The 21,038-nt window shown below is 47.3% G+C and overlaps 2 protein-coding genes across 4 annotated transcripts in view; both read left to right on the top strand.

Annotated features, from left to right (window-relative positions):
- ube4b (ubiquitination factor E4B, UFD2 homolog (S. cerevisiae)) overlaps positions 1 to 7,533 on the top strand; it is a 21,185-nt gene extending 13,652 nt beyond the window's left edge. For 2 of the 3 annotated variants that reach the window (XM_084679765.1, XM_084679767.1), the window contains 9 exons: positions 890 to 988; positions 1,207 to 1,442; positions 1,526 to 1,652; positions 2,131 to 2,275; positions 2,369 to 2,503; positions 3,540 to 3,731; positions 4,105 to 4,279; positions 5,215 to 5,361; positions 6,285 to 7,533. In XM_084679765.1, the coding sequence (XP_084535891.1) occupies positions 890 to 988; positions 1,207 to 1,442; positions 1,526 to 1,652; positions 2,131 to 2,275; positions 2,369 to 2,503; positions 3,540 to 3,731; positions 4,105 to 4,279; positions 5,215 to 5,361; positions 6,285 to 6,352 (1,324 nt within the window). In that variant the 3' untranslated portion in view covers positions 6,353 to 7,533. Of the gene's footprint in view, positions 1 to 889; positions 989 to 1,206; positions 1,443 to 1,525; positions 1,653 to 2,130; positions 2,276 to 2,368; positions 2,504 to 3,539; positions 3,732 to 4,104; positions 4,280 to 4,509; positions 4,633 to 5,214; positions 5,362 to 6,284 lie in introns of all 3 variants that reach the window. The other variant, XM_084679766.1, reaches the window with a different exon arrangement.
- A 1,179-nt stretch (positions 7,534 to 8,712) lies between these two features.
- The window catches only part of kif1b (kinesin family member 1B), a 68,995-nt gene continuing 56,669 nt past the window's right edge, over positions 8,713 to 21,038 (top strand). The window contains exons 1-2 of the mRNA XM_084681336.1: positions 8,713 to 9,021; positions 10,266 to 10,421. Of these exons, the coding sequence (XP_084537462.1) occupies positions 10,316 to 10,421 (106 nt within the window). The 5' untranslated portion in view covers positions 8,713 to 9,021; positions 10,266 to 10,315. The remainder of the gene's footprint in view (positions 9,022 to 10,265; positions 10,422 to 21,038) is intronic.

Raw genomic sequence — 21,038 nt, 5'->3', positions numbered from 1 at the left:
TACACCTCACCTCCTACCCTACCCCTCACCTCCTACCCTACCCCTCACCTCCTACCCTACGCCTCACCTCCTACCCTACGCCTCACCTCCTACCCTACCCATCACCTCCTACCCTACCCCTCACCTCCTACCCTACACCTCACCTCCTACCCTACACCTCACCTCCTACCCTACCCCTCACCTCCTACCCTACCCCTCACCTTCTACCCTACACTTCACCTCCTACCCTACACCTCACCTCCTATCCTAACCCTCACCTCCTACCCTACCCCTCACCTTCTACCCTACCCCTCACCTCCTGCCCTACACCTCACCTCCTACCCTACACCTCACCTCCTACCCTACACCTCACCTTCTACCCTACCCCTCACCTCCTACCCTACGCCTCACCTCCTAGCCTACGCCTCACCTCCTACCCTACACCTCACCTCCTACCCTACCCCTCACCTCCTACACCTACATCTCACCTCCTACACCTCACCTCCTACACCTCACTTCCTACCCCACACTTCACCTCCTACCCCTCACCTCCTACCCTACACCTTAGCTCCTACACTTCACCTCACCTCTTACACTTCACATCCTACCCCTCACTTCCTACCCTACACCTCACCTCCTACACCTCACTTCCTACCCTACACCTCACCTCCTACACCTCACCTCCTACACCTCACTTCCTACCCTACACCTCACCTCCTACACCTCACTTCCTACCCTACACCTCACCTCCTACACCTCACCTCCTACACCTCACTTCCTACCCTACACCTCACCTCCTACACCTCACCTCCCTACACTTCACCTTCTACCCCCAAGTGAATCTGTTTTGATGTTCATTCTACAGTATGTAGGTTGTTAACTTGTCTTGTCTCTTCCAATGTTTTTGTAGCATGACCTTACCACTGAACCCTGAGATCCCAAAAAGCTTTGCTGCTCTTCCTGAGTTCTACATCGAGGACGTGGCTGAGTTCCTCCTCTTCGTTGTGCAGTAAGTCAGTTGTTCCCACGCAACCAGCCTCGGTATTCATCATGGGCTGTTGATGTTGAGACTCTACATTTCCATATTTGACTGTAGGGCTAGAAATATCTGTCCCTAAAGTGTCTGACCACGTTAGCAATGTTGGGTCTCACCTCCTCCCTAACCTTCCATCTCCTCTCCGACTCGTCTCTCTCCCTCCCCCTCTCCCCCCCCCCCCCACACCCCAGGTATTCCCCGCAGGTGTTGTACGAGCCGTGCGTCCAGGACATCGTCACCTTCCTGGTGGTGTTCATCTGCAGCCAGAACTACATCAGGAACCCCTACCTGATCGCCAAGCTGGTGGAGGTGCTGTTTGTCACCAACCCAGCCGTGCAGCCCCGCACGCAGCGCTTCTCAGAGATGATGGAGAACCACCCGCTGTCCGTCAAGCAGCTAGTCCCCGCCCTCATGAAGTTCTACACCGGTGAGAGCCAATGGGGAGTGCAGAATGTGTGTTGAGAATAATGTGAGAATAAAGTGTTCTAAGCCGAGGGTTCCCCTCCCCAGACGTGGAACACACCGGGGCCACCAGCGAGTTCTATGACAAGTTCACCATCCGCTACCATATCAGTACCATCTTCAAGAGCCTGTGGCAGAACATAGGGCACCACGGAACCTTCCTCGAGGAGTTCAAGTGAGTCTGCATCAGACATGGCTAAAGTACACACATCCTTCACTCAAGTAGAAGTACAGATACTCATGTTAAAAAAGACTGGTAAAAGTTGAAGTACTGACTACACCTTTTCACTCAAGTTAAAGTAAAGAAGTGTGGTCTCTGACATATACTGAAGTAAAAAGTAGCCATTACTACTACCTGTTAGACTTCACATCATATTAATACATTAATACAAAAAGACAGTATAAACTCATTTTCCCTCATATATGGCCTTGGTGATCAGGAATGCCTCTATTGTCTCAAAAATGTATAGTAAAGTACTGGTCTGATACCAGAAAAATCGATTTAAGTACAGTATCAAAGTACTTGTACTACATTACGGTAGTCGTGTTCTAGAACACAGTCTATAAGACACTTGGTACATTCTAGAACACAATATTTACAGTGTAGATGGATTTCTATGTGATTGAAAGTGTCCTGTCTCGTGTCTGTGTAGTTCCGGGAAGCAGTTTGTGCGCTACATCAACATGCTGATCAATGACACCACCTTCCTATTGGACGAGAGCTTGGAGTCGCTGAAGCGCATCCACGAGATCCAGGAAGAGATGAAGAACAGGGACCAATGGGAACAGCTGCCCAGGGTCAGCAGCCAATCACACCACACGCTCAACTGTTAGTCCAAATAGGTAGCAATGATTAAGTCCACAAGGGCTGAACCACGTTTCCCCCTCCAGGAGCAGCAGACGAGCCGGCAGTCCCAGCTGACGCAGGACGAGCGAGTGTCACGCTCCTACCTGGCCCTCGCCACGGAGACGGTGGACATGTTCCACATCCTCACCAAGCAAGTCCAGAAGCCCTTCCTCAGGCCTGTGAGTACACCTGTCTGCACACCTGTCCACACCCCTGCACACCTGTCCAGACACCTACACACCTGTCCAGACACCTGCACACCTGTCCACACCCCTGCACACCTGTCCAGACACCTACACACCTGTCCAGACACCTGCACACCTGTCCACACCCCTGCACACCTGTCCAGACACCTACACACCTGTCCACACCCCTGCACACCTGTCCAGACACCTACACACCTGTCCAGACACCTGCACACCTGTCCACACCCCTGCACACCTGTCCAGACACCTACACACCTGTCCAGACACCTGCACACCTGTCCACACCCCTGCACACCTGTCCAGACACCTACACACCTGTCCAGACACCTGCACACCTGTCCACACCCCTGCACACCTGTCCAGACACCTACACACCTGTCCAGACACCTGCACACCTGTCTGCACACCTGTCCGCACAGCTGCACACCTGTCCACACCCCTGCACACCTGTCCAGACACCTACACACCTGTCCAGACACCTGCACACCTGTCTGCACACCTGTCCAGACACCTACACACCTGTCCAGACACCTACACACCTGTCCAGACACCTGCACACCTGTCTGCACACCTGTCCAGACACCTGCAAACCTGTCTGCACACCTGCACACCTGTCCAGACACCTGCACACCTGTCTGCACCCCTGCACACCTGTCCGCACCCCTGCACACCTGTCTGCACCCCTGCACACCTGTCCGCACCCCTGCACACCTGTCCGCACACCTGTCCGCACCCCTGCACACCTGTCCGCACCCCTGCACACCTGTCCGCACACCTGTCCACACCCCTGCACACCTGTCCAGACACCTACACACCTGTCCAGACACCTGCACACCTGTCCAGACACCTGTCCAGACACCTGCACACCTGTCCAGACACCTGTCCAGACACCTGCACACCTGTCCAGACACCTGCACACCAGACCAGGCGTACATCTACACCTGTACCCAGATCAGCAGCGTAAAAAACATACAGTTTTCTTGAACGCAGTCTTCTTCTGTGGTACCAGGAGCTGGGTCCTCGCCTGGCGGCCATGTTGAACTTCAACCTCCAGCAGCTGTGCGGCCCCAAGTGTCGGGACCTGAAGGTGGAGAACCCCGAGAAGTACGGCTTTGAGCCCAAGAAGCTCTTGGACCAGCTGACTGACATCTACCTGCAGCTGGACTGTGCCCGCTTCGCCAAGGCCATCGCAGACGACCAGGTGAGCGTGTGTGACGTGTGCCCCCCCCCCCCCACCTTGCCATCCACCACAGAACGTCCTCTTGTATACGGGCGGTCTCGTCAGGTACGTGATGAGAGTGATGCGCACCGTGTGGAACAGGGATGCTCATTTCTGAGAAAGCTTTGGTTGTGGAACAGTAGGTTCTCCCAAGGCAGCACGAACAGAGTCCTTGTCACGGTAACGCAGACAGTGCTGTCTGGTTTCTTTGTGTCGTCGTGTTTTGAGAGACAGGCAGGAATGAGGACGGGCGCTGTTGGTGCAACGCTCTCTTCGCTCGCACGATCCCACACGCACGTCTGCTTTCTCCTCAAATAAACGTACATTTCTCTCCCTCCTCTCCCTTCCTCTTCAGCGGTCATACAGCCGAGAGCTCTTCGAGGAGGTGATATCTAAGATGAAGAAAGCCGGTATCAAGTCCACCATCGCCATTGAAAAATTCAAGCTGCTATCGGAGAAGGTGGAGGAGATAGTCGCCAGGAACTCGCAGTCTGAAATGGACTACAGCGATGCGCCCGACGAGTTCAAAGGCAAGTCTTTGACCCCAAGCAACCTAGACCTGAACAACAGCTCAGAAGGTCCCTCCCTCCCTGCCTCCTTTTCTCCTTCTCACCCCTCTCTTCTCTTCCTCCCTCCATCCTTACTTCCTCAACACAAGAGCGCCGGCCTACGCGTTACATATCTATCTCCAATGCTTTATGGCACAGCTCCTCTGACTGAATGCCTGAATGTCATGCTGAACCAGAATGTTTCCATGAAGGCCTGGGTGAAGGGTTTCGCTCAGAGTGGAAAAAGCCAGCGACTGACGTGTCGGTTCCTGTCCAGGTGGACAGACTTTCAACCAGACCCACCTGTTACTGCAGTAGAATCCCAGGACCCATCTGTTAGTAGAATCCCAAATATTTCGCGAGGGATTTGTGTGTAATGGAGGGGTCACATATCTTAACCACAGACTTTCATCTAATCCAGGAGGGGAATGTGTCTCGTCGGCCTTCTTTGATTTCCAGATATGAGCCCCCCCCCCCCCCCACGTTGGCCGGGGTCGGAGGTGTCAGCTAGCCGCCCAGGGTTAAAAACATCGAGGCACGCCGTATTTATAAACGTGTAACATATTAAACCTTCCTGTGGAAACCTCGAGACTGAATAGAGCACAACTGAATCATCTTAATGAGGGCTTTTATTACTTCCTGTTCTGTGGTTCTGGGAAGGGGCATAAATCAAGACATGGGATTGGAGAGACAGAATATCCAAATTAATAGAATGAAGTCCAGCAGACGATACTATAATATGGTGATTTGGTCAGTATTCAATTGTGTAACCTGTGTGTGTCTCTCTTTCTCTGTGTGTGTGTGTGTGTGTGTGTGTGTGTGTGTGTGTGTGTGTGTGTGTGTGTGTGTGTGTGTGTGTGTGTGTGTGTGTGTGTGTGTGTGTGTGTGTGTGTGTGTGTGTGTGTGTGTGTGTCCAGACCCTCTCATGGACACCCTGATGACCGACCCAGTGATCCTGCCGTCTGGCAACATCATGGATCGCTCCATCATCCTGCGCCACCTGCTCAACTCTCCCACAGACCCCTTCAACAGACAGCCTCTCACAGAGAGCATGCTGGAGTCAGGTACCTGCCCCAGCAGCCTGGCCGCCTGGCCGCTCTCTCCTCTGCTCCTGGGGAGCTGGCCCTCCCCTGCATGTCCTACATGTTCCCCTGCTCCAACACACCTGGTTCAGGTGAACGGGTCGGGTGTATTAACATATTCATATGAGCCAGATGTGTTGGAAGAGGGAATCGTCTTGAACATGCAGGGCAGGAGGACCCTAGGACCAGGGTTGAGAGGGCGTGATTCAGCACACCCTCTACCCACAGAGACGTAAAAGTACAGTTGCGTAGAGCAAGTGAAAGTCTCAGTCTTTGTCATCTGCTAACATTAGTGTATAGGGAGACACACACCACCACATATCTACCTGTACATATGAAGGCTCCTGCTCTGTGTTCTGCTTGGGTGTAAGAACAAGTCCATGTAATCACACTGTTCTGTTCCTGCTTGTCGGCTTGTTGTTTATATTGGGCCTGGCGGTGGTCGAGGCCAAACACCGTCTGGCCTAAAGCCTGGTGTGTTTCTGTCTTAACGCCTGGTGTGTTTCTGTCTTAACGCCTGGTGTGTTTCTGTCTTAACGCCTGGTGTGTTTCTGTCTTAACGGCTGGTGTGTTTCTGTCTTAACGCCTGGTGTGTTTCTGTCTTAACGTTTGGTGTGTTTCTGTCCTAACGCTTGGTGTGTTTCTGTCCTAACGCCTGGTGTGTTTCTGTCCTAACGCCTGGTGTGTTTCTGTCCTAACGCCTGGTGTGTTTCTGTCCTAACGCCTGGTGTGTTTCTGTCCTAACGCCTGGTGTGTTTCTGTCCTAACGCTTGGTGTGTTTCTGTCCTAACGCCTGGTGTGTTTCTGTCCTAACGCCTGGTGTGTTTCTGTCCTAACGCCTGGTGTGTTTCTGTCCTAATGCCTGGTGTGTTTCTGTCCTAACGCCTGGTGTGTTTCTGTCCTAGTCCCTGAGCTGAAGGAGAGGATCCAGGCGTGGATGAGGGAGAAGCAGGGAGGTCGTCACGCACTGTGACCCCCGACCCTTCACCCCACTGACCGCCAGTAAGGGATGTTACCAACACGCCTGAATTCAGAACCATCAAGAACAGAAAAATGGAAAGCAAAGAAGAAGAAAAAAGAGAGAAACCTGATTAGATTTTTTTTTTCCTCCCCTTTATCCTTTATTCTTGGGCCTTCGGCTCTACGATGAAACATAATAAAGTTACGACTTTTAAACGTTTTTCCCCCAGCCCCTCATGACTTTTGTGTATATATATCTACATATATACATATATTTAACAGAGTTGGTGCACAAGAAGCTGAAAGGATATGTTCTTACAGCTTACCGATCCAGCAGCCAGTGTGCTCAATCGCTTCATTGATTATGACTATTGATTATGATTATTTTTCTCTGTTTTGTATGATTGTTTGTGGGCTTCTTTAAGGAAATCCAGTTGTGGTGGGGGAGGGGGGGAGGGGGGGGCATTTAACGATTGGCAACTTAGGAAACTGGGGGTTTAGTAGTAACAGAAAAGAAAAAAAAAAGAAAAAGCTGTTGAAAGAGTGAAGAGATTTGTAGTCATCCACAAAATACTGTCGCTAATTACCATACAGTTTACAAACTCATGCCCAACTAGTGCTTGTTTGCTGACGAGGCTTGGAAAATGAGAAATATGTATTTAAAAAAAATATGTAGCTTAAAGTAAACTCGCTAGGTTGTCTTGTAAACAAAAAAATGTCTGCTTTATTTGGGTACAGTGGGAGTAGGGCAAAACAACAGTTTACCAGTATCTCTGTGGTCATGTTGGTTTTGCCCTGTTGACTTTGATGAGTGAATTAAACCTTTTTTGTGTGTGTGTGTGTGCATGGCCTAAAGTACAGGACCATCTCAGCGCCTCATGAACTTAACAGCTTCCTGTGGTGGCTCTGGATGGTTAGGAGAGAATGTACAAGCATCTTTGTAGCATGGCAACCAGAAACACAGTAGGAGTACAAAAAAAACGACAGAAAAGAAAGGGAGGAACGAAAGAAAAAATGAAACTGAAAGGTTTGTTCTTTAACCCTCTGACATCTCCCTCTTTAGGATGGTTTCTGAGAGCGCACATTTCCCTAACCAGGTTTTTCACCTCAACTGTACAGGAAATCGTTTCCTTTCACACATACTTGATTTTGGAAGCCAGGATTTTGAACTGAAATAAACATTGATGCACACATCTTCACAGTGTTTTTTTGAGGGTGTTGAATTGATTTTCTAAGAAATGGGTTGGGATTCAGTGGATACAAACGTGTTTGATTAGGTAAGGGGCAAGTATTGATTTGTATTTATCTTGTTTCAATGTGCGGCAGTTTATATTTAAAAAATAGCTTGAGCAAAAGTTAAAGGTTTTAAATAAACAAAAATGTGACATTCTTACAGCAAATCCAAATGAAAACTTACAATACCCCATTTTGCAGAGGGCCTCAATAAATACAATAATTGTTAATCAGCAACAAAGATTGTACAGAAACTTTCTGAGAAGGACGAACAGGACGGAGAAAAACAGGATGGAACCCTTGTCCGAGCGTCAGCAAGGATCTCGTTCTGTCAGAAAAACACTTGTACACAGCCAGAAGCCTGGGAGTGAGATGAGGGGGTAGATGATGGTGGTGTTTGGGGTACATGATGCTGGTGTGGGGTTGGGGACTGGGGAAAGAAGATGGCTACTGCAAGTCTCACCTGTGAATTCCTAGAGCAGTCCAACTAATGACGGTGGTACAAGCCGGGCGGTGAAGGGACAACCAATCCCACCCGAGGTCTGCAAGAGTGGGAGTCCTAGCAGGCGATGACTGTTAATGGGACTTCGTTAACAGGTCAGTTTGAAATCTGTATTTAAAGACATGCCAACCCGTCATTCAAACGGGAAGACTTTTCTCGACCTCTACCAAAAAACTCTGCTAATAATAAAAGATTTTATTCATTTTTCTAAATTCCAAAACTATTAAGATCTGCACATGGTTATTTTCTGAGAAAGACAAACATTTTACAGTGCTTCACTATATACGCAATTTCATATAGGTAAACCTACGTATAATTAACTTTTGGTAAATGGATAATTCTTTGATTTGAATTTTTCGGTAGGCATATTCATTGCGCTATAGGCTACCAGCGAATCTTGCGAATACAAGTCCAGTTCTGGCAAACTGATGCTAGGCGGCGCCATTCAACTCTTGGTTCCCGTCTAGACCTTCGTAGTGCGGTGACAGCGGCACGGGGAGCGGTAGAAAATCCTGCAGTATGGCGTCAGGATCTAAAGCTACTCCCTTTCCGTTTCTCACCATCACGATTGGCTTTCCCACACATTGCTCATCGACGAATCCCGTTCGATTGGCTTATCAGACTGGCAGTCAGTGTGGTCAAAAGGGAGTTGACGTAATCTTTTCAGTAAATCAAGGCATTCTATCCGTTCTTTTTCGCTTGTGTGCAGATATACGGCCGCCTTTCATCCGAACAGGAAAATAACCTTATCAAGTAGGCACCGAATGCAGTGGAAACCTATATGGTGGCGACTGAAACACAGCTAGGATGGGTATTTTTAATTTAAGTGGACTTTTTGAAAACATTTCTGCCAGCATTCTCTGATAAACTAGATTAGGGATCATTTAAACGCCTAGTATTTTTCGCTGCTTTTGTATGGTGTTGTAGTCGTCGGTGGATCTTCAAAAGTGAGTAATACGGCATTTCTTGAATTCTGTCTTGACATAGGTTACTTTAATATGGAGGTGAACCATATTTACACACAATGGTCTCTTATGTTTTGGTAGACGATAGCCTATCGCTTTGGGCTTTGGGAGGCATGTGTAACCTTAATACTTGCTGTTTTTTAATCACGCATGTGTCGCGGATTAAAAGCATTATGTCGAAAACATGTATGCTTTTATTGTTGTTTATCTGAAACATTCAGTGCATTTGCACGAGGTAATTTGTACCAAATGTCAAGCAAGTTCCAGAATCCGGACAAGTAGTAGGAAGGCGCTTGAGATCGCCAGCCTGGAAAGGATGTCAGGCCGAATCGATAGATGGTTTATGACAGGCACAGTCGATAACATTTCAACATCTGCCTGTATGATTTTAGTGACAAGTTAGTTAGAATCACTTTAGAAAACACTGTTTCAATTTCCTCTCGTGTGGCCATGTCCTGCAAAAACAATCTAATCGATGTCGCGAAAGGCAACGGCATCGATAATGAATTGTGATTCATAGTAGGCTACTAAAATACATACGTAATTAAGATCTGTTATTTTGTTTATAAAGTAAAACGTTTAAATTATTATAACTAGCGTTGGCTGCTTGGTCCTGGCATAGGCCATACTAAATATGGTAGATACAGTTTCATGGGCGTATGCTTTAGTGAGCAGGCTGGCTGACTATAATTAGGCTACAAGATGAAAACATTGGTTTGTATTTTACGGCTAGTGCTAAATGGTGAAATAATATTACATGAAATGTTTCTGTGTTGAAAACGTTAATGCCTATGTTAGTGCAAAAACGCAAGGCCTAAGTTATGATGCGTCTGTGATGCGATGGATCGAAACTACACATTTGAGTTAAACAAAAATAATTAAGAATAGGCCTAATGGAATCATTTGTGGATGTTATTAACTATGTTTAAGCATTGTAGCCTACCTCCCGTGTAGACTAGAGCGTCGCCATATTTAAGCAGGCTAAAGCCTGTCCAATACAGTAGCTTTTGCTCCTTTTATAGGCTCAGGATTGATGTAAGGGAATTTCGTCTTATTTACATTTCGGTGTCATTTGATGTTAAAAAAATAATTTTCATCCATGCATACGTCATATTTTTTCAGGCCTTTTTTTGAATTAACTGATAGATCTGTACTGTAACCACACACTACTTCCGTGTATTTCCAAGCCAATTTGTGTGTATAACGTAGTTGTTTTCTTTCCCCAGGAGGGAAAACTTGGAAACTGTATTAGGGGAGACAGTCCTAAAGCACCGCCATGTCGGGGGCCTCAGTAAAAGTGGCTGTCAGAGTTCGTCCCTTTAACTCAAGGGAAATGGGAAAGGATTCGAAATGCATCATTCAGATGCAAGGCAACTCCACCAGTAAGTAGTATTCACACACTCTTGTTCTCTCTCTCTCACACACACACACACACACACACACACACACAGACACACACATGCACACACACCGGTACCCCGTGTTGTTCATCCTCAGTCACGGTGTGAGTCGGAGGAGGAGAACAGAAGGATGAGAGCTTGAGAACAGTATTGGAGGGCAACAGAAGGATGAGAGCTTGAGAACAGTATTGGAGGGCAACAGAAGGATGAGAGCTTGAGAATGTGAGAACAGTAGGATAAGAACAGAAGATGGAGAACAGTAGGGTGAGAACTTGAGAACAGATGGGTTAGAACGGTACACAGCAGTCTGAACAGGGATTCTCAACAACCGTCTCTCGGTGTGGAAGCCTTCCCCTGCCAGAGGTGCAGGGCTGGGGGGCTCAGGTGTCAGAAAGGCTAAGCTGGTCCAGACAGGACTGGAGCTGAATGTGCCTGGTCCTGAGGGCTGTCTGGGGGGGGTTAACCACTGTTTACGTCCCAGAGTGACAAGCCTGGTGGATGATGTCAGTGCTGTTCATCCTCATCTTTGTCTTGTGACTTTTAGCAACTGATTTTTGTTAAGATAAAGATAAACAACCTTCATTTGCGGTCAGTCACTGTGTAAGCTTGTGTTGTTGGTCTCCTTCGAATAGCATATGATGCTGATTGGTGATTAATATGGATGTTGTGTGGACTGGACACACTTGATATTCTGCTCAAAGCTGGGGTTTGTGTCATCCACTCAACATCATCACATGATTCATGTGTCCTAGTGGCACTGAGCCACTGAAGAGAAATGGTTGGATGGGTATAAACCGGTACTGTAGCTCTTTTGGGGGCGGGGTGAAAGTTTAGTTATTGAAGTGGTTTGGAAGTCAACGGCAAGTCTGGCTGAAGGAAAGGATGCTTCCAAAAAGACTTTGTCAAAGACAAACCAGTTTCCCCAGGAGAAACGCTGTCTGGATGTAGTTGTGAATCAGGCCTGCCTGAGATTCTTCGCATCCTCCTTAAAAAAACAAAAACGTTTCCCTTAAGAAACTGCCATTGAAGGGCACAACATAACCATTAGGTAAATGTCACACACGTCAGGACAGCATCCTGAAGACGCTCGTGTTTAATGAGAGAGAACGTTTTAGAAACCTGTTCTGTGAACCAGTTTTGGAGTTGATTGGCCTTGGGTGCTTGTCTTTGATTTCATCAGCTGATGTAAGTTTGGGTTGCGGGAAGGTCGTGCATGTTACCGTACAATCTATAAAAACAAACAACAACAAAAACTCAGACAAAATCGTGCAGACAAATTAAATTAACTGCGTTCTTGATTCGAGTCTCTGTGGATTTCTGTTGCGGCCTTGACCCTAGGGGGTGGCTGGTGTGATGCGGTGGTTTGTAGCAGAGCAGCGGAGGGATACGCAGTGTTTCTGGGGGGGAGGTGAGGCTGCAGTAAGACGGTCCTCACCTCCCGTCACATGGGCAAGTTGCAGAATGGGGAGCTGGCGCTCTGCCCAGTCTGATCAGGCCTCCATAGCTGCGAGGCCTGTCTCATTAGGATGCTGTGAGATCGCAGCCTGTGTCACACACACGCGCACATACCACAAACACAGTGCATGCACACACACACACACTGTGCACACCCGCCACGCACACACACACACATATATTTAAGCAGTGACAAAGGGCACCCTCTCTGTAGGTCATTCTTCAGTTGATTTACATTTCTCTACTGGAGCATTTTCTCCATGACCATCCCCCTGGTGTGTTCAGTCATAACATTCTTTTGCTCATCTGTTCCTGTTGTCCTCTGCTTCGTGGGTTGGAGGACGCCGTCAACATGAGGTCAAGGACTCGCAAGCTTGATTGCTCACTTGAATTCATCCATGTTTTGGTTTCTATGGAAACCTCTGTCGTAAACTGTACTTAGAGTGGCTTCAACCTTTATTTTGAAAAGTTTGGAGTGAAAAATGTGTTGATTTTGGTATGTAGTATGCTATCAGAGATCTTTTGCCCTAGTAGTTGGTGCTGACTTGCTGTAAGATCCCCAGATGTGCTTGTGTATGTGTCAGGGCTCATCTCGTATGTTGTCATGTCCAGGGAAGTTTTTATAGATATAAATCAAACCTAATCTCAGAAGACGGAAACAGCTGGTGTTGTACTGAGGACACATCTGTGTTTTGAAAAGACAGATTTACTGTCTGGAATTTCCCCATCAAATAATTTGGAGACACTTGTTATCCTGGTCACTGGTCACTTATCAGCCTCTCGGATCTTGTTCTCGCTACTGTGTGTGAGAAATGACAGTAACCTCTGTTGTTCAAAGGAGACAGAGAGAGCTGTCAGCTTCATGTTACGTGTCTGTAAAGATGTCAGGTCAGCTTGCTTAGAACAGCTGTTTAAACTGGGTTGTGTCACACCCCTTATTGTTTTCATGTGCCCAAGGGCAGTGTGTGTGCGCGTACCTGTGTGTGTGTGTGCGTTGGTGTGTAGCAAGGGGCCCGGCTACACCCTAACCCCCTTTGCCCTCTACTCCGAGAGGGGTAGCCTTTCAACGATGGGGATTAAAGAGGCGGTAAATTGATTACTGAGCAAATAGCGGGTGAATCGTTGTTCTCTGAGAGCACGGAGGGCCTGATGCAGGCCTCTCAGCGCAGCCCCTCATGGCATACCAGAGCCAATGTCATTAGAGGGAGAAGGAGGGAGGGTCTAAGTGGTGCTGCCTGATGTAACGTCCTCTCTGGATGAGGAGCGCTGGGGGCAGACCACAGTCTGGCCCTCCTTCCAGCATGATCCTGGTGTGTTGAGCGGGGGTACACACACACACACAATCATGCACATACACACACACACACATGCACACACGCATACAGGCCTCCGGGTCATTACGTAACCTGCTGTGTTATTTTTCTCCTCTCAACCGAACCTAAGAATAAGGCTCATGTATGAAGTAGTCACGACCGTTCTTCGTTTGTGTTGGCGTCAGAGGCTAACCAGGCTAACTGGGAGGTTAGGAGTCTCTATGTTAGTGCGAGAGGCTAACTGGGATGTTAGGAGTCTCTATGTTGGTGTGAGAGGCTAACCAGGCTAACTGGGATGTTAGGAGCCTCTATGTTAGTGCAAGAGGCTAACTGGGATGTTAGGAGTCTCTATGTTGGTGTGAGAGGCTAACCAGGCTAACTGGGATGTTAGGAGCCTCTATGTTAGCGCAAGATGCTTAGCAGGCTAACTGGGATGTCAAAAGCCTCTTTGTGTCTCGTTGGATTTCCACATCTTTGCTTCCTTTCACTGTCCTATCATCTAGAGAGTGAATGTGTTGAACTCCATGGGTCCATATTTATATGTATAATGGTTGTATGGTTACGCTTATAAGCATTTGACAAACTGCTCAGGGGTGAGTTTGTAGTCATGCCTTCACACATTCTTTTTGATGGGTGAAACTCTTGAGGGTTAGAATCTTTTTGCAGCAGTGTGTGAAGATGTGTGCAATTCTGTGTGCAAGAGAGGGTCCACTCTGGTCGAAACCCTTTTGTCGTTATCTGCTGATAACATTCTGCTGAGTGCTTCAACGGAGTTCAGGATGGATTTCGACCTTTTTGATGGGGGAAAAAAACCCTGAAACCCAAATTCCACTGGGACTGACTGAACAAAGCCCTGAGAGGGATAGGGAGAGGGCTTGACCGAGATAACCAAGACGTCAATCAAATCCAGCTCCACTGATATAGTCTACAGTAGATGGCGGGTTGTTGAAAGAGGTATATAGACAAAGGAAAAAGAGAGGAAGAGATTAAAGGACAGAGAGAGAGAGATGCATAGGTAGAGAGGCAGGGAGAGGGAGAGGAAGGACAACAAAAGCCAGGGTGATTTCCGGCACCACGCTTTGGGCTGAGGGAAGGTCATCCTACCGCTGAGTCTTCCACAGACGTGGGCGGCTGACCTGATTATGGCCGCTAATCCTGGAGCTGGCCCGAGGTCTTCCCAGCTCTGAACCCTAATCCCCAAGGCCCTCACAGGTGCTCAGCGCACACCCTCTCTGGGCATCAGTTCCCGCCGCACGCTGATCCCACGCTGGTGTTGTTTAGACTTGGGACTGGCACACATTTGCAGTAGTTGAAGAGCAGACACACGTTCCAGACCGGGCCCCTAATGAGTTGAACAGACAGTCAGGCAGGCAGGCAGGCAGGCAGACAGGCAGACAGTCTGGAAGTAAATGTAATAAAAACTGTGACAAGTTTAAAAAAAAAAATTTTTTTTACACCTTTTAATCATTGTTGTTCAGCTGGATTTCCTGAATTCCAAAGAGGACTACTGTAGAAATGCAGTATACCTGCCTAGCAACCAGGCAAGCCTGTCTCAGTCTATAACACGTCGACAGTCCCAGGAAGCCATTACACCATCCCTGGTGATCGCATGCCATTCACTCTCATGATGGAAGACACTTCTAGCACGCAATACTTCTGTACTGGACTAAACATTCTGCTTCAGGGAAACTGCTTTAAGGAAATAGCACTTGGTTTTTAGCCTATTCGCTTCATGTTAAAACCTTACTGAACAAAAGGACCTTGACATTGTATTTATTTTGCTTAGTCATTGGTATCGGATAATAGTTTGTTGAAGGGGTGGTCTCTCTGAGAGAAGCCGTGCAGTAAACTACCCAGAGTAACGATACATGATCTTCTGCACACAAAAGCCTATTAATAAACTGCTGGACTCTGCACACTGTTTCACCTCTAAGGACGTCTGCCAGTTGAGGTGTTCACCCTCGTCACCTTTCCTCCTACCTCAGTGTTATCTTCTACTGTATTTCAGTTTCACTTTGACTCAGTGCTTTGTTAACACCGAAAATGGTCCCTCAAAGAACGGTTTCCATGAACCTTGTCCTCAACCTAACAAGGACCACAGCCTGTAGCCGTCTCTAACACAAACTTTTGGTTTTGGTTATACAACCAACAAGACCCACCGCCACTAAGCCCCTCCCTCCTCTAAGTTCTCTTTCCAAAGTCAAAACCTTGATGAGTCAAGTATTTATTTCTGTTTTGCTAGATTTTTCTCTGACTGACATCATGACATCTCGTAATGTGTTGCAGATGTGTCCCGAAGTTTAAGACACTAATAAAATAAGGATCAGTAAAGTTGCTGTGATGCTTTGTCAAGTTCCCCTTTTATGGATACAGTGTGTATTATACAGTGAGAAAAATAGAAGTTCCTTGCACTTGGACATCCATGATATTTGTGTTTTTGTCCAAAAGGAAAACCGTAACCAAATCTCTCTGGTTTTAGTGACTGTGCCAAACCAACACTGTACGAAACAAGTAAACTAAAATCTAAAACTTAAGCCTACAACAGACATGCAAATTGAGTAAACTGTTTATAAATAAATGAATATCAATTGCGATTTATGATGCTACTCAAGCTGAGGCTATGCACAGGACAAGCAGCTGATAGGAATCTCCTATCTGTCCCAGGTTTAAATTCAGTGGCACACAATAATGCGATTATAAAGATACCATTTTGCTAACGCTATATTAACTGGCATACCAACAGAAAATCTTACAAATTGATTATCATCATAATATTGCATCTGTTGTTGTCTACACTGGGACAGTGATGGAGAGGGTAATAGAGAGCCATCATTTCATTGTTCACCTTTAGAGGTTATTTTCCAATAATGGGTTGTTGGCAGTTTAGTTTCCACCTCAGTATTTTGAGTATGCTAGCACTTCCCACTGGTGAGGTTGGGTGCATTTTGATAAAGTGGCTTGCTGTGTGTTCCTTCCTGCAGAGAGGGAGGAGGAGAGGGAGTGGGGAGGAGGGAGATGGAGGAGCAGAGAGAGAGAAGGAGGGAGATGGAGGAGCAGAGAGTAGAGGAGGGGGAGGGGAAGCAGCTACCATGTACTGTAGCAGCGTCGGGATAGAGTCGGTGAAAGTGGTGTAGGGGCGGCGGTCACGTGCGGGGGGGTTGTGAGGACGCGACACAGCTGAGCTACCGGGAAAGATGAGGTTTCTGCCGGAGTGTGCCCTCCCCTCTCCGTTCACAACACGCCCAGGAGTGCAGAAGAGACCGAGACAGAGAGATGATGTTCACTCGCTGACTCGACCTCTGGAGAAGGTTGTTGTCGTCTTGTCGGCTCTGCGCCTCTTCCACCTCTCTCTCTTCCCCCTCTCTCTCTTCCCCCTCACTCTCCCCTGGTGAGGAGAGATGGATGTTTAACAGTTCCTTCTCCAAGTAGGATGGTATCCTTTTGGCTGCTGGCCTCCAGCCAAAACAGATCCATTAGGTTTATTAATATTACTGGAGATGAAGGCCAAAGTCCCCTCTCTCATGCTCATGTTAGTACAGCACAGTACACGAGTCCTGTGAAATCTCCGAACTCCTCCGTCTGGACGGTTCATCGAGTTTAGCATGAGACGGACCACGAGTCTGAAAAGTGTGTGTGTTTTGTGTGATTGTACCAAGTGTGTTTTATGTGTGCGATTGTGTGCATGTCTCCTATATCCTTGCAGACGTGGAGTTTGGGTAATAGGCAAGACGAGCATGGCTGGGAGACGCACGCGCTTGTCCGAAAACAAACGTGATCCAAACTGGCGTGAGGATGAAACTGACATGAAGGGAGCTGTGTGGGACACTAATGTCCTTACAGCATTCTACAAGCTACAGCATTCTACATGCTACAGCATTCTACATGCTACAGCATTCTACAAGCTACAGCATTCTACATGCTACAGCATGGAGAAGGTGGCTTACTGTTGGAATCGTTTGCATTCCGATATCAACCTGATGTTCCAATTCGACCCTCAATGTTCTTGTTTTCAGACAACACCATTAGAAGTGTTGCCATGTTTCTCCTGCAGAGTCTCTGTACTGACAGTTCTCTCCCAGCTCCATCCTTCTATCCTTGCAAGACAGCAGGATTCATGAGACCTGCACGTGTTCCATCTTGCCAAGCTCCAAGTTATCCATCTGTGCCCGAATCACAGTGGTTCCTAAGTCCTGTGAGGAACTACTGGCAGATACAGGCATAGTTCAAGTTAGCCCATGAAAGGTGAGGATAGATATTTCATCCAACACCTTTTTTTTTTTTTTTTTTTATACTTTCCACGGTCTCCAAGAATGACTTCCCAGATGGGTATGTGTAACAAACCCTCCAGCGAGTCGGTTCACCCATCCTCCTGCTCCCGCAGCTGCCTGACGACGCTAGCTGGAGCTCAGGCCTCAGAATGGGGTGTTTTTGTACTTGAGGTCGGGACCCTGCCTACTCCCTTCCCGTTCAAGCCTGCTCCCCAGGTGGAACGAGAGAGAACTGGTGGAACGAGCACTGCACTTTCCCACAGCCAAACCTGAATGTGGGTTTAATGCTGAGCCCCGGCCCCAGCCCCGGCCCCGGCCCCAGCGCTGCTCTTCTCCCAGGCCCTGGTGTCTCTCTGGGCTCCCCCAGACCCAGAGAGCTGAATGAGGGAGGCAGGCGGGAGAGCTTTGTAGTCCAGGCACGAGCAGCTGGTGGGACACCATGCTCTCTGTGGATCATTCATGAGACAGGGAGGGGAAGGAGAGGAGAGGGAGGGTAGAGAGGGTGAAAAGTAGGCAGAGAGAATGAGAAAGTACGAGAGATTGGGAGGGAGGGAGGGAGGAAAGGAAAGCGAGAATGAGAAAGTAAAGAGAGATAGGAAGGGAGGTAGGGTAGAGAGGAAGAGAGGGACATGGGGAAGGCAAGTGGTAGGTAAGGGGGGGGATGGGGAATTATTTTTAATTAATAAGTGGAAGTTTCCCTGGCACCTCTGCCTTGGAAATACGGCCGTTTTATGCTGCTCAGCTGGGTCTAATACCTTACAGCTAATTGAGAGTACACACACACACACACACACAGAGACGCACACACAGGACACATACACACCGAGTTTGTCATTTCCGCCGGCCACAGGGGGGGATAAACACTAGATAAAAGGTTGTAGTCAGGAGATAAGACTCTGTTGTCCATATTTGGGCTTCCTGAGAGGATACTATTCTAACTCGTTTAAAAAACACTTTATTAGCACTTTTTTATTTAAGAATTAACTATATTGTCATGTGAGAGACTGTTGTGTTTATGAACATCAATGTTTCAAGCAAGGCGCTTGAGAGGCGCCCAAGAGAGGCAGATTTTCTCTCGGTAGAAGCTAGCTGAGTAAACGCCCTCCTCCTTTGTAAAATGAATGTCTGTTGAGAGACCGTTATGTTAGCATGTCTGACTAGCGATACTAACTTTCCGTGTCTATGTGGCCCATGGCAACAAGGTCAACCATGGGATGGAAATGGAAGTCCAGTTTATGATTCTGTAAAATCTCTCAACCAATCTATGCGATGCGTTCCCACATTGCAGTGAAAACCAGCAAGTGTGATTTACTCTTTCCCTGCAGAACCAACAACATACTGTGCAAGTCTTGCACCCATTTTTTACACATATTTGTCTTCAGTATATGTGTGGTAGTATATACGCATAATTATTACTTAGTTTTTTAATTTGATTAATTTATTTTTCTTAACTTGTTCAACAAATGTATTTGTGCCTAAGACGTTTTCACACTAAGCCTACTGTACTTACTGGCCCTTCCAAAGTCAGTTTGGGAATGAGACCTCTTGCCTTGGTTATGCTCTGATGGACAGTTTAACCTGCACAGGCTGATGTTTGGAAAGCTTTCCAGGACAAGTAGCTAATTTTAAAATGGGACAAGCTTCAGTTTGTCATAGGTGCACTATGTCTTGGTGAGTGAGGTTGACCCTCTCCCATGGTTTATCCAGGACCGCCACGAGCTTGTAAAAACATTTGACAAACAAAAGATTGTATCTCATAAAACCAAGATGCAAATGTTTTTTTAAGATCTTAGATCTAAATACAATCATCTTTCCTTGACTGTTCTTCAATAAAAATGTGCTTTTTAAACGATTTTATCTAAATATCCCTTTTGATAGACTTTTTTAAATGATATTACGTGCTTTCATCATTAACAGTTTTGCGGGCTGGGATGACAGAGTTCGTAATACACTCGGGGTATTGCAGTAGCCTGCCCTGCCCCCCTCACTCGACACGGGAAGGGTTTGGAAAGACCTTTGATCTTTGGCAAGGCACCTGCACGAGGGAGGAAGGGAGGGGAGAGACCTGCTCCATGAGAATGTGTGCCTCTCGAGAGCACACATAAAACGATATTTCCTACTGTAAAATCACCTCAACACTATGCCGTTATGGTACAGCCGGTAAATTAGTTGTCGGCCTACGAGACTGCTTCCTTGTCCCTTTGATTTCACTTCACGTCTGCTCCCCCTCCCGCTTAGTGATTTAGAAATTATGCAAATACAGTTTAATGGTTTATATGGTCATATTTCACAACGTCAGCTTAAACAAATTACGAATGTTACTGTTGTCCTTTTTTTTCCGTGGGACGACCCAGCTAACACAGTTACGTTGCCGCACCAACTCGAGTTGGTGCACTCATGCATGTCAGTAACTTAGTTGCAAGGCCAGTGAGTGTACCCCTCGCTATTGTCGTTTTCTATTGAGCTGGTGAATGTAACCTTGCTGGCGCTGCACGTTCTCTCTTTCTCTCTCTCTGCTGGCTTCTAGAATCCTCCCCGCGACCTCTCTGTCACCGTCCAGGACCGTCTGTCCAAGCTGCTATGGCAGAGCCCACTCGAGCGCTAGCGCTAACCAGTTTGTCAAATTCATGTGTAGGGAGCCGGTCCTGTGGGTTTGGGTTGGCTGTTTTGAAGCTCTGTTTCGATTTTTTTTACGGGATAATGAGGTTGATAATGGATAGTATTCATGAAATATTTTAAGGTTAAACGGGTTAGATTTGACCCGAAGTCAGTTGGAGGATGATATGACCCTGGGAACATACGCTCCGATGTGTAGTGCGTTAGATAGTACTGTTGTCAATGTGTAGCGTTAACTTCATGGCGCTCGCTTGTGTAGTACACTTTGTGTAACGCTAGCTTCAGTAGCGCTAGCTTTTGCAGGCAGTGTCTGTTGTGGGCAGCCAGGAGACAGGACTGTCTTCGGGAGTTCTTTGTGGCCTGAAGTGAAGCGGTGTGTAGCGGAAAGGTTGGGTCGTCTGAACACCCATTCCTTCCTGTCTGTCAGTGGTGCTTCTCCTTTTGACAAGGGTAGGACCAGCAGCCATCTGCTGCAGTATAAATAGACAGCACTCAAGGTTCAGCAGCTGGCTTGCAGACCAAGACTTGGACTCACTACCCCAGGGGTTTTCAGACAAATAGAAAGACAACCACACCTACTATCAACCCCACACCCACCCCAAAAAACCCAACCCAATTTAGTTTAGTGTTCCCTCACAAAAAAGGCTTCTCTCTCAGCTGCTGCTATGACCAGTGTTTGAGGTCACGGCTGGTTTCAGAGGAAAATTGTGCCGATGCATTAACAGCTGTGCAACCAGATTAAGACGAAAGTCTGGGTCAAAACGCCACAGTGTCCTGTAACACATGACTTCCTTTGTGTTGTTGTCACAGTTATTTAGGTCATTGCATCCGTGGATGATCCAATTGTCAAGTTTGTAGCTTTTTACCGTCATGGTAGAGATAAGATCCTCTTTATGCTACTCGAATCGCCTGCCTGGCCTGTTATCTACGTGTTTATACAGACTGCG

This window comes from Hypomesus nipponensis, chromosome 18 (assembly GCF_054491055.1).
Source record: "Hypomesus nipponensis isolate SF chromosome 18, ASM5449105v1, whole genome shotgun sequence".
NCBI classification, from domain to species: Eukaryota; Metazoa; Chordata; class Actinopteri; order Osmeriformes; family Osmeridae; genus Hypomesus; species Hypomesus nipponensis.
This window is presented reverse-complemented; position numbering and strand designations above follow the sequence as displayed.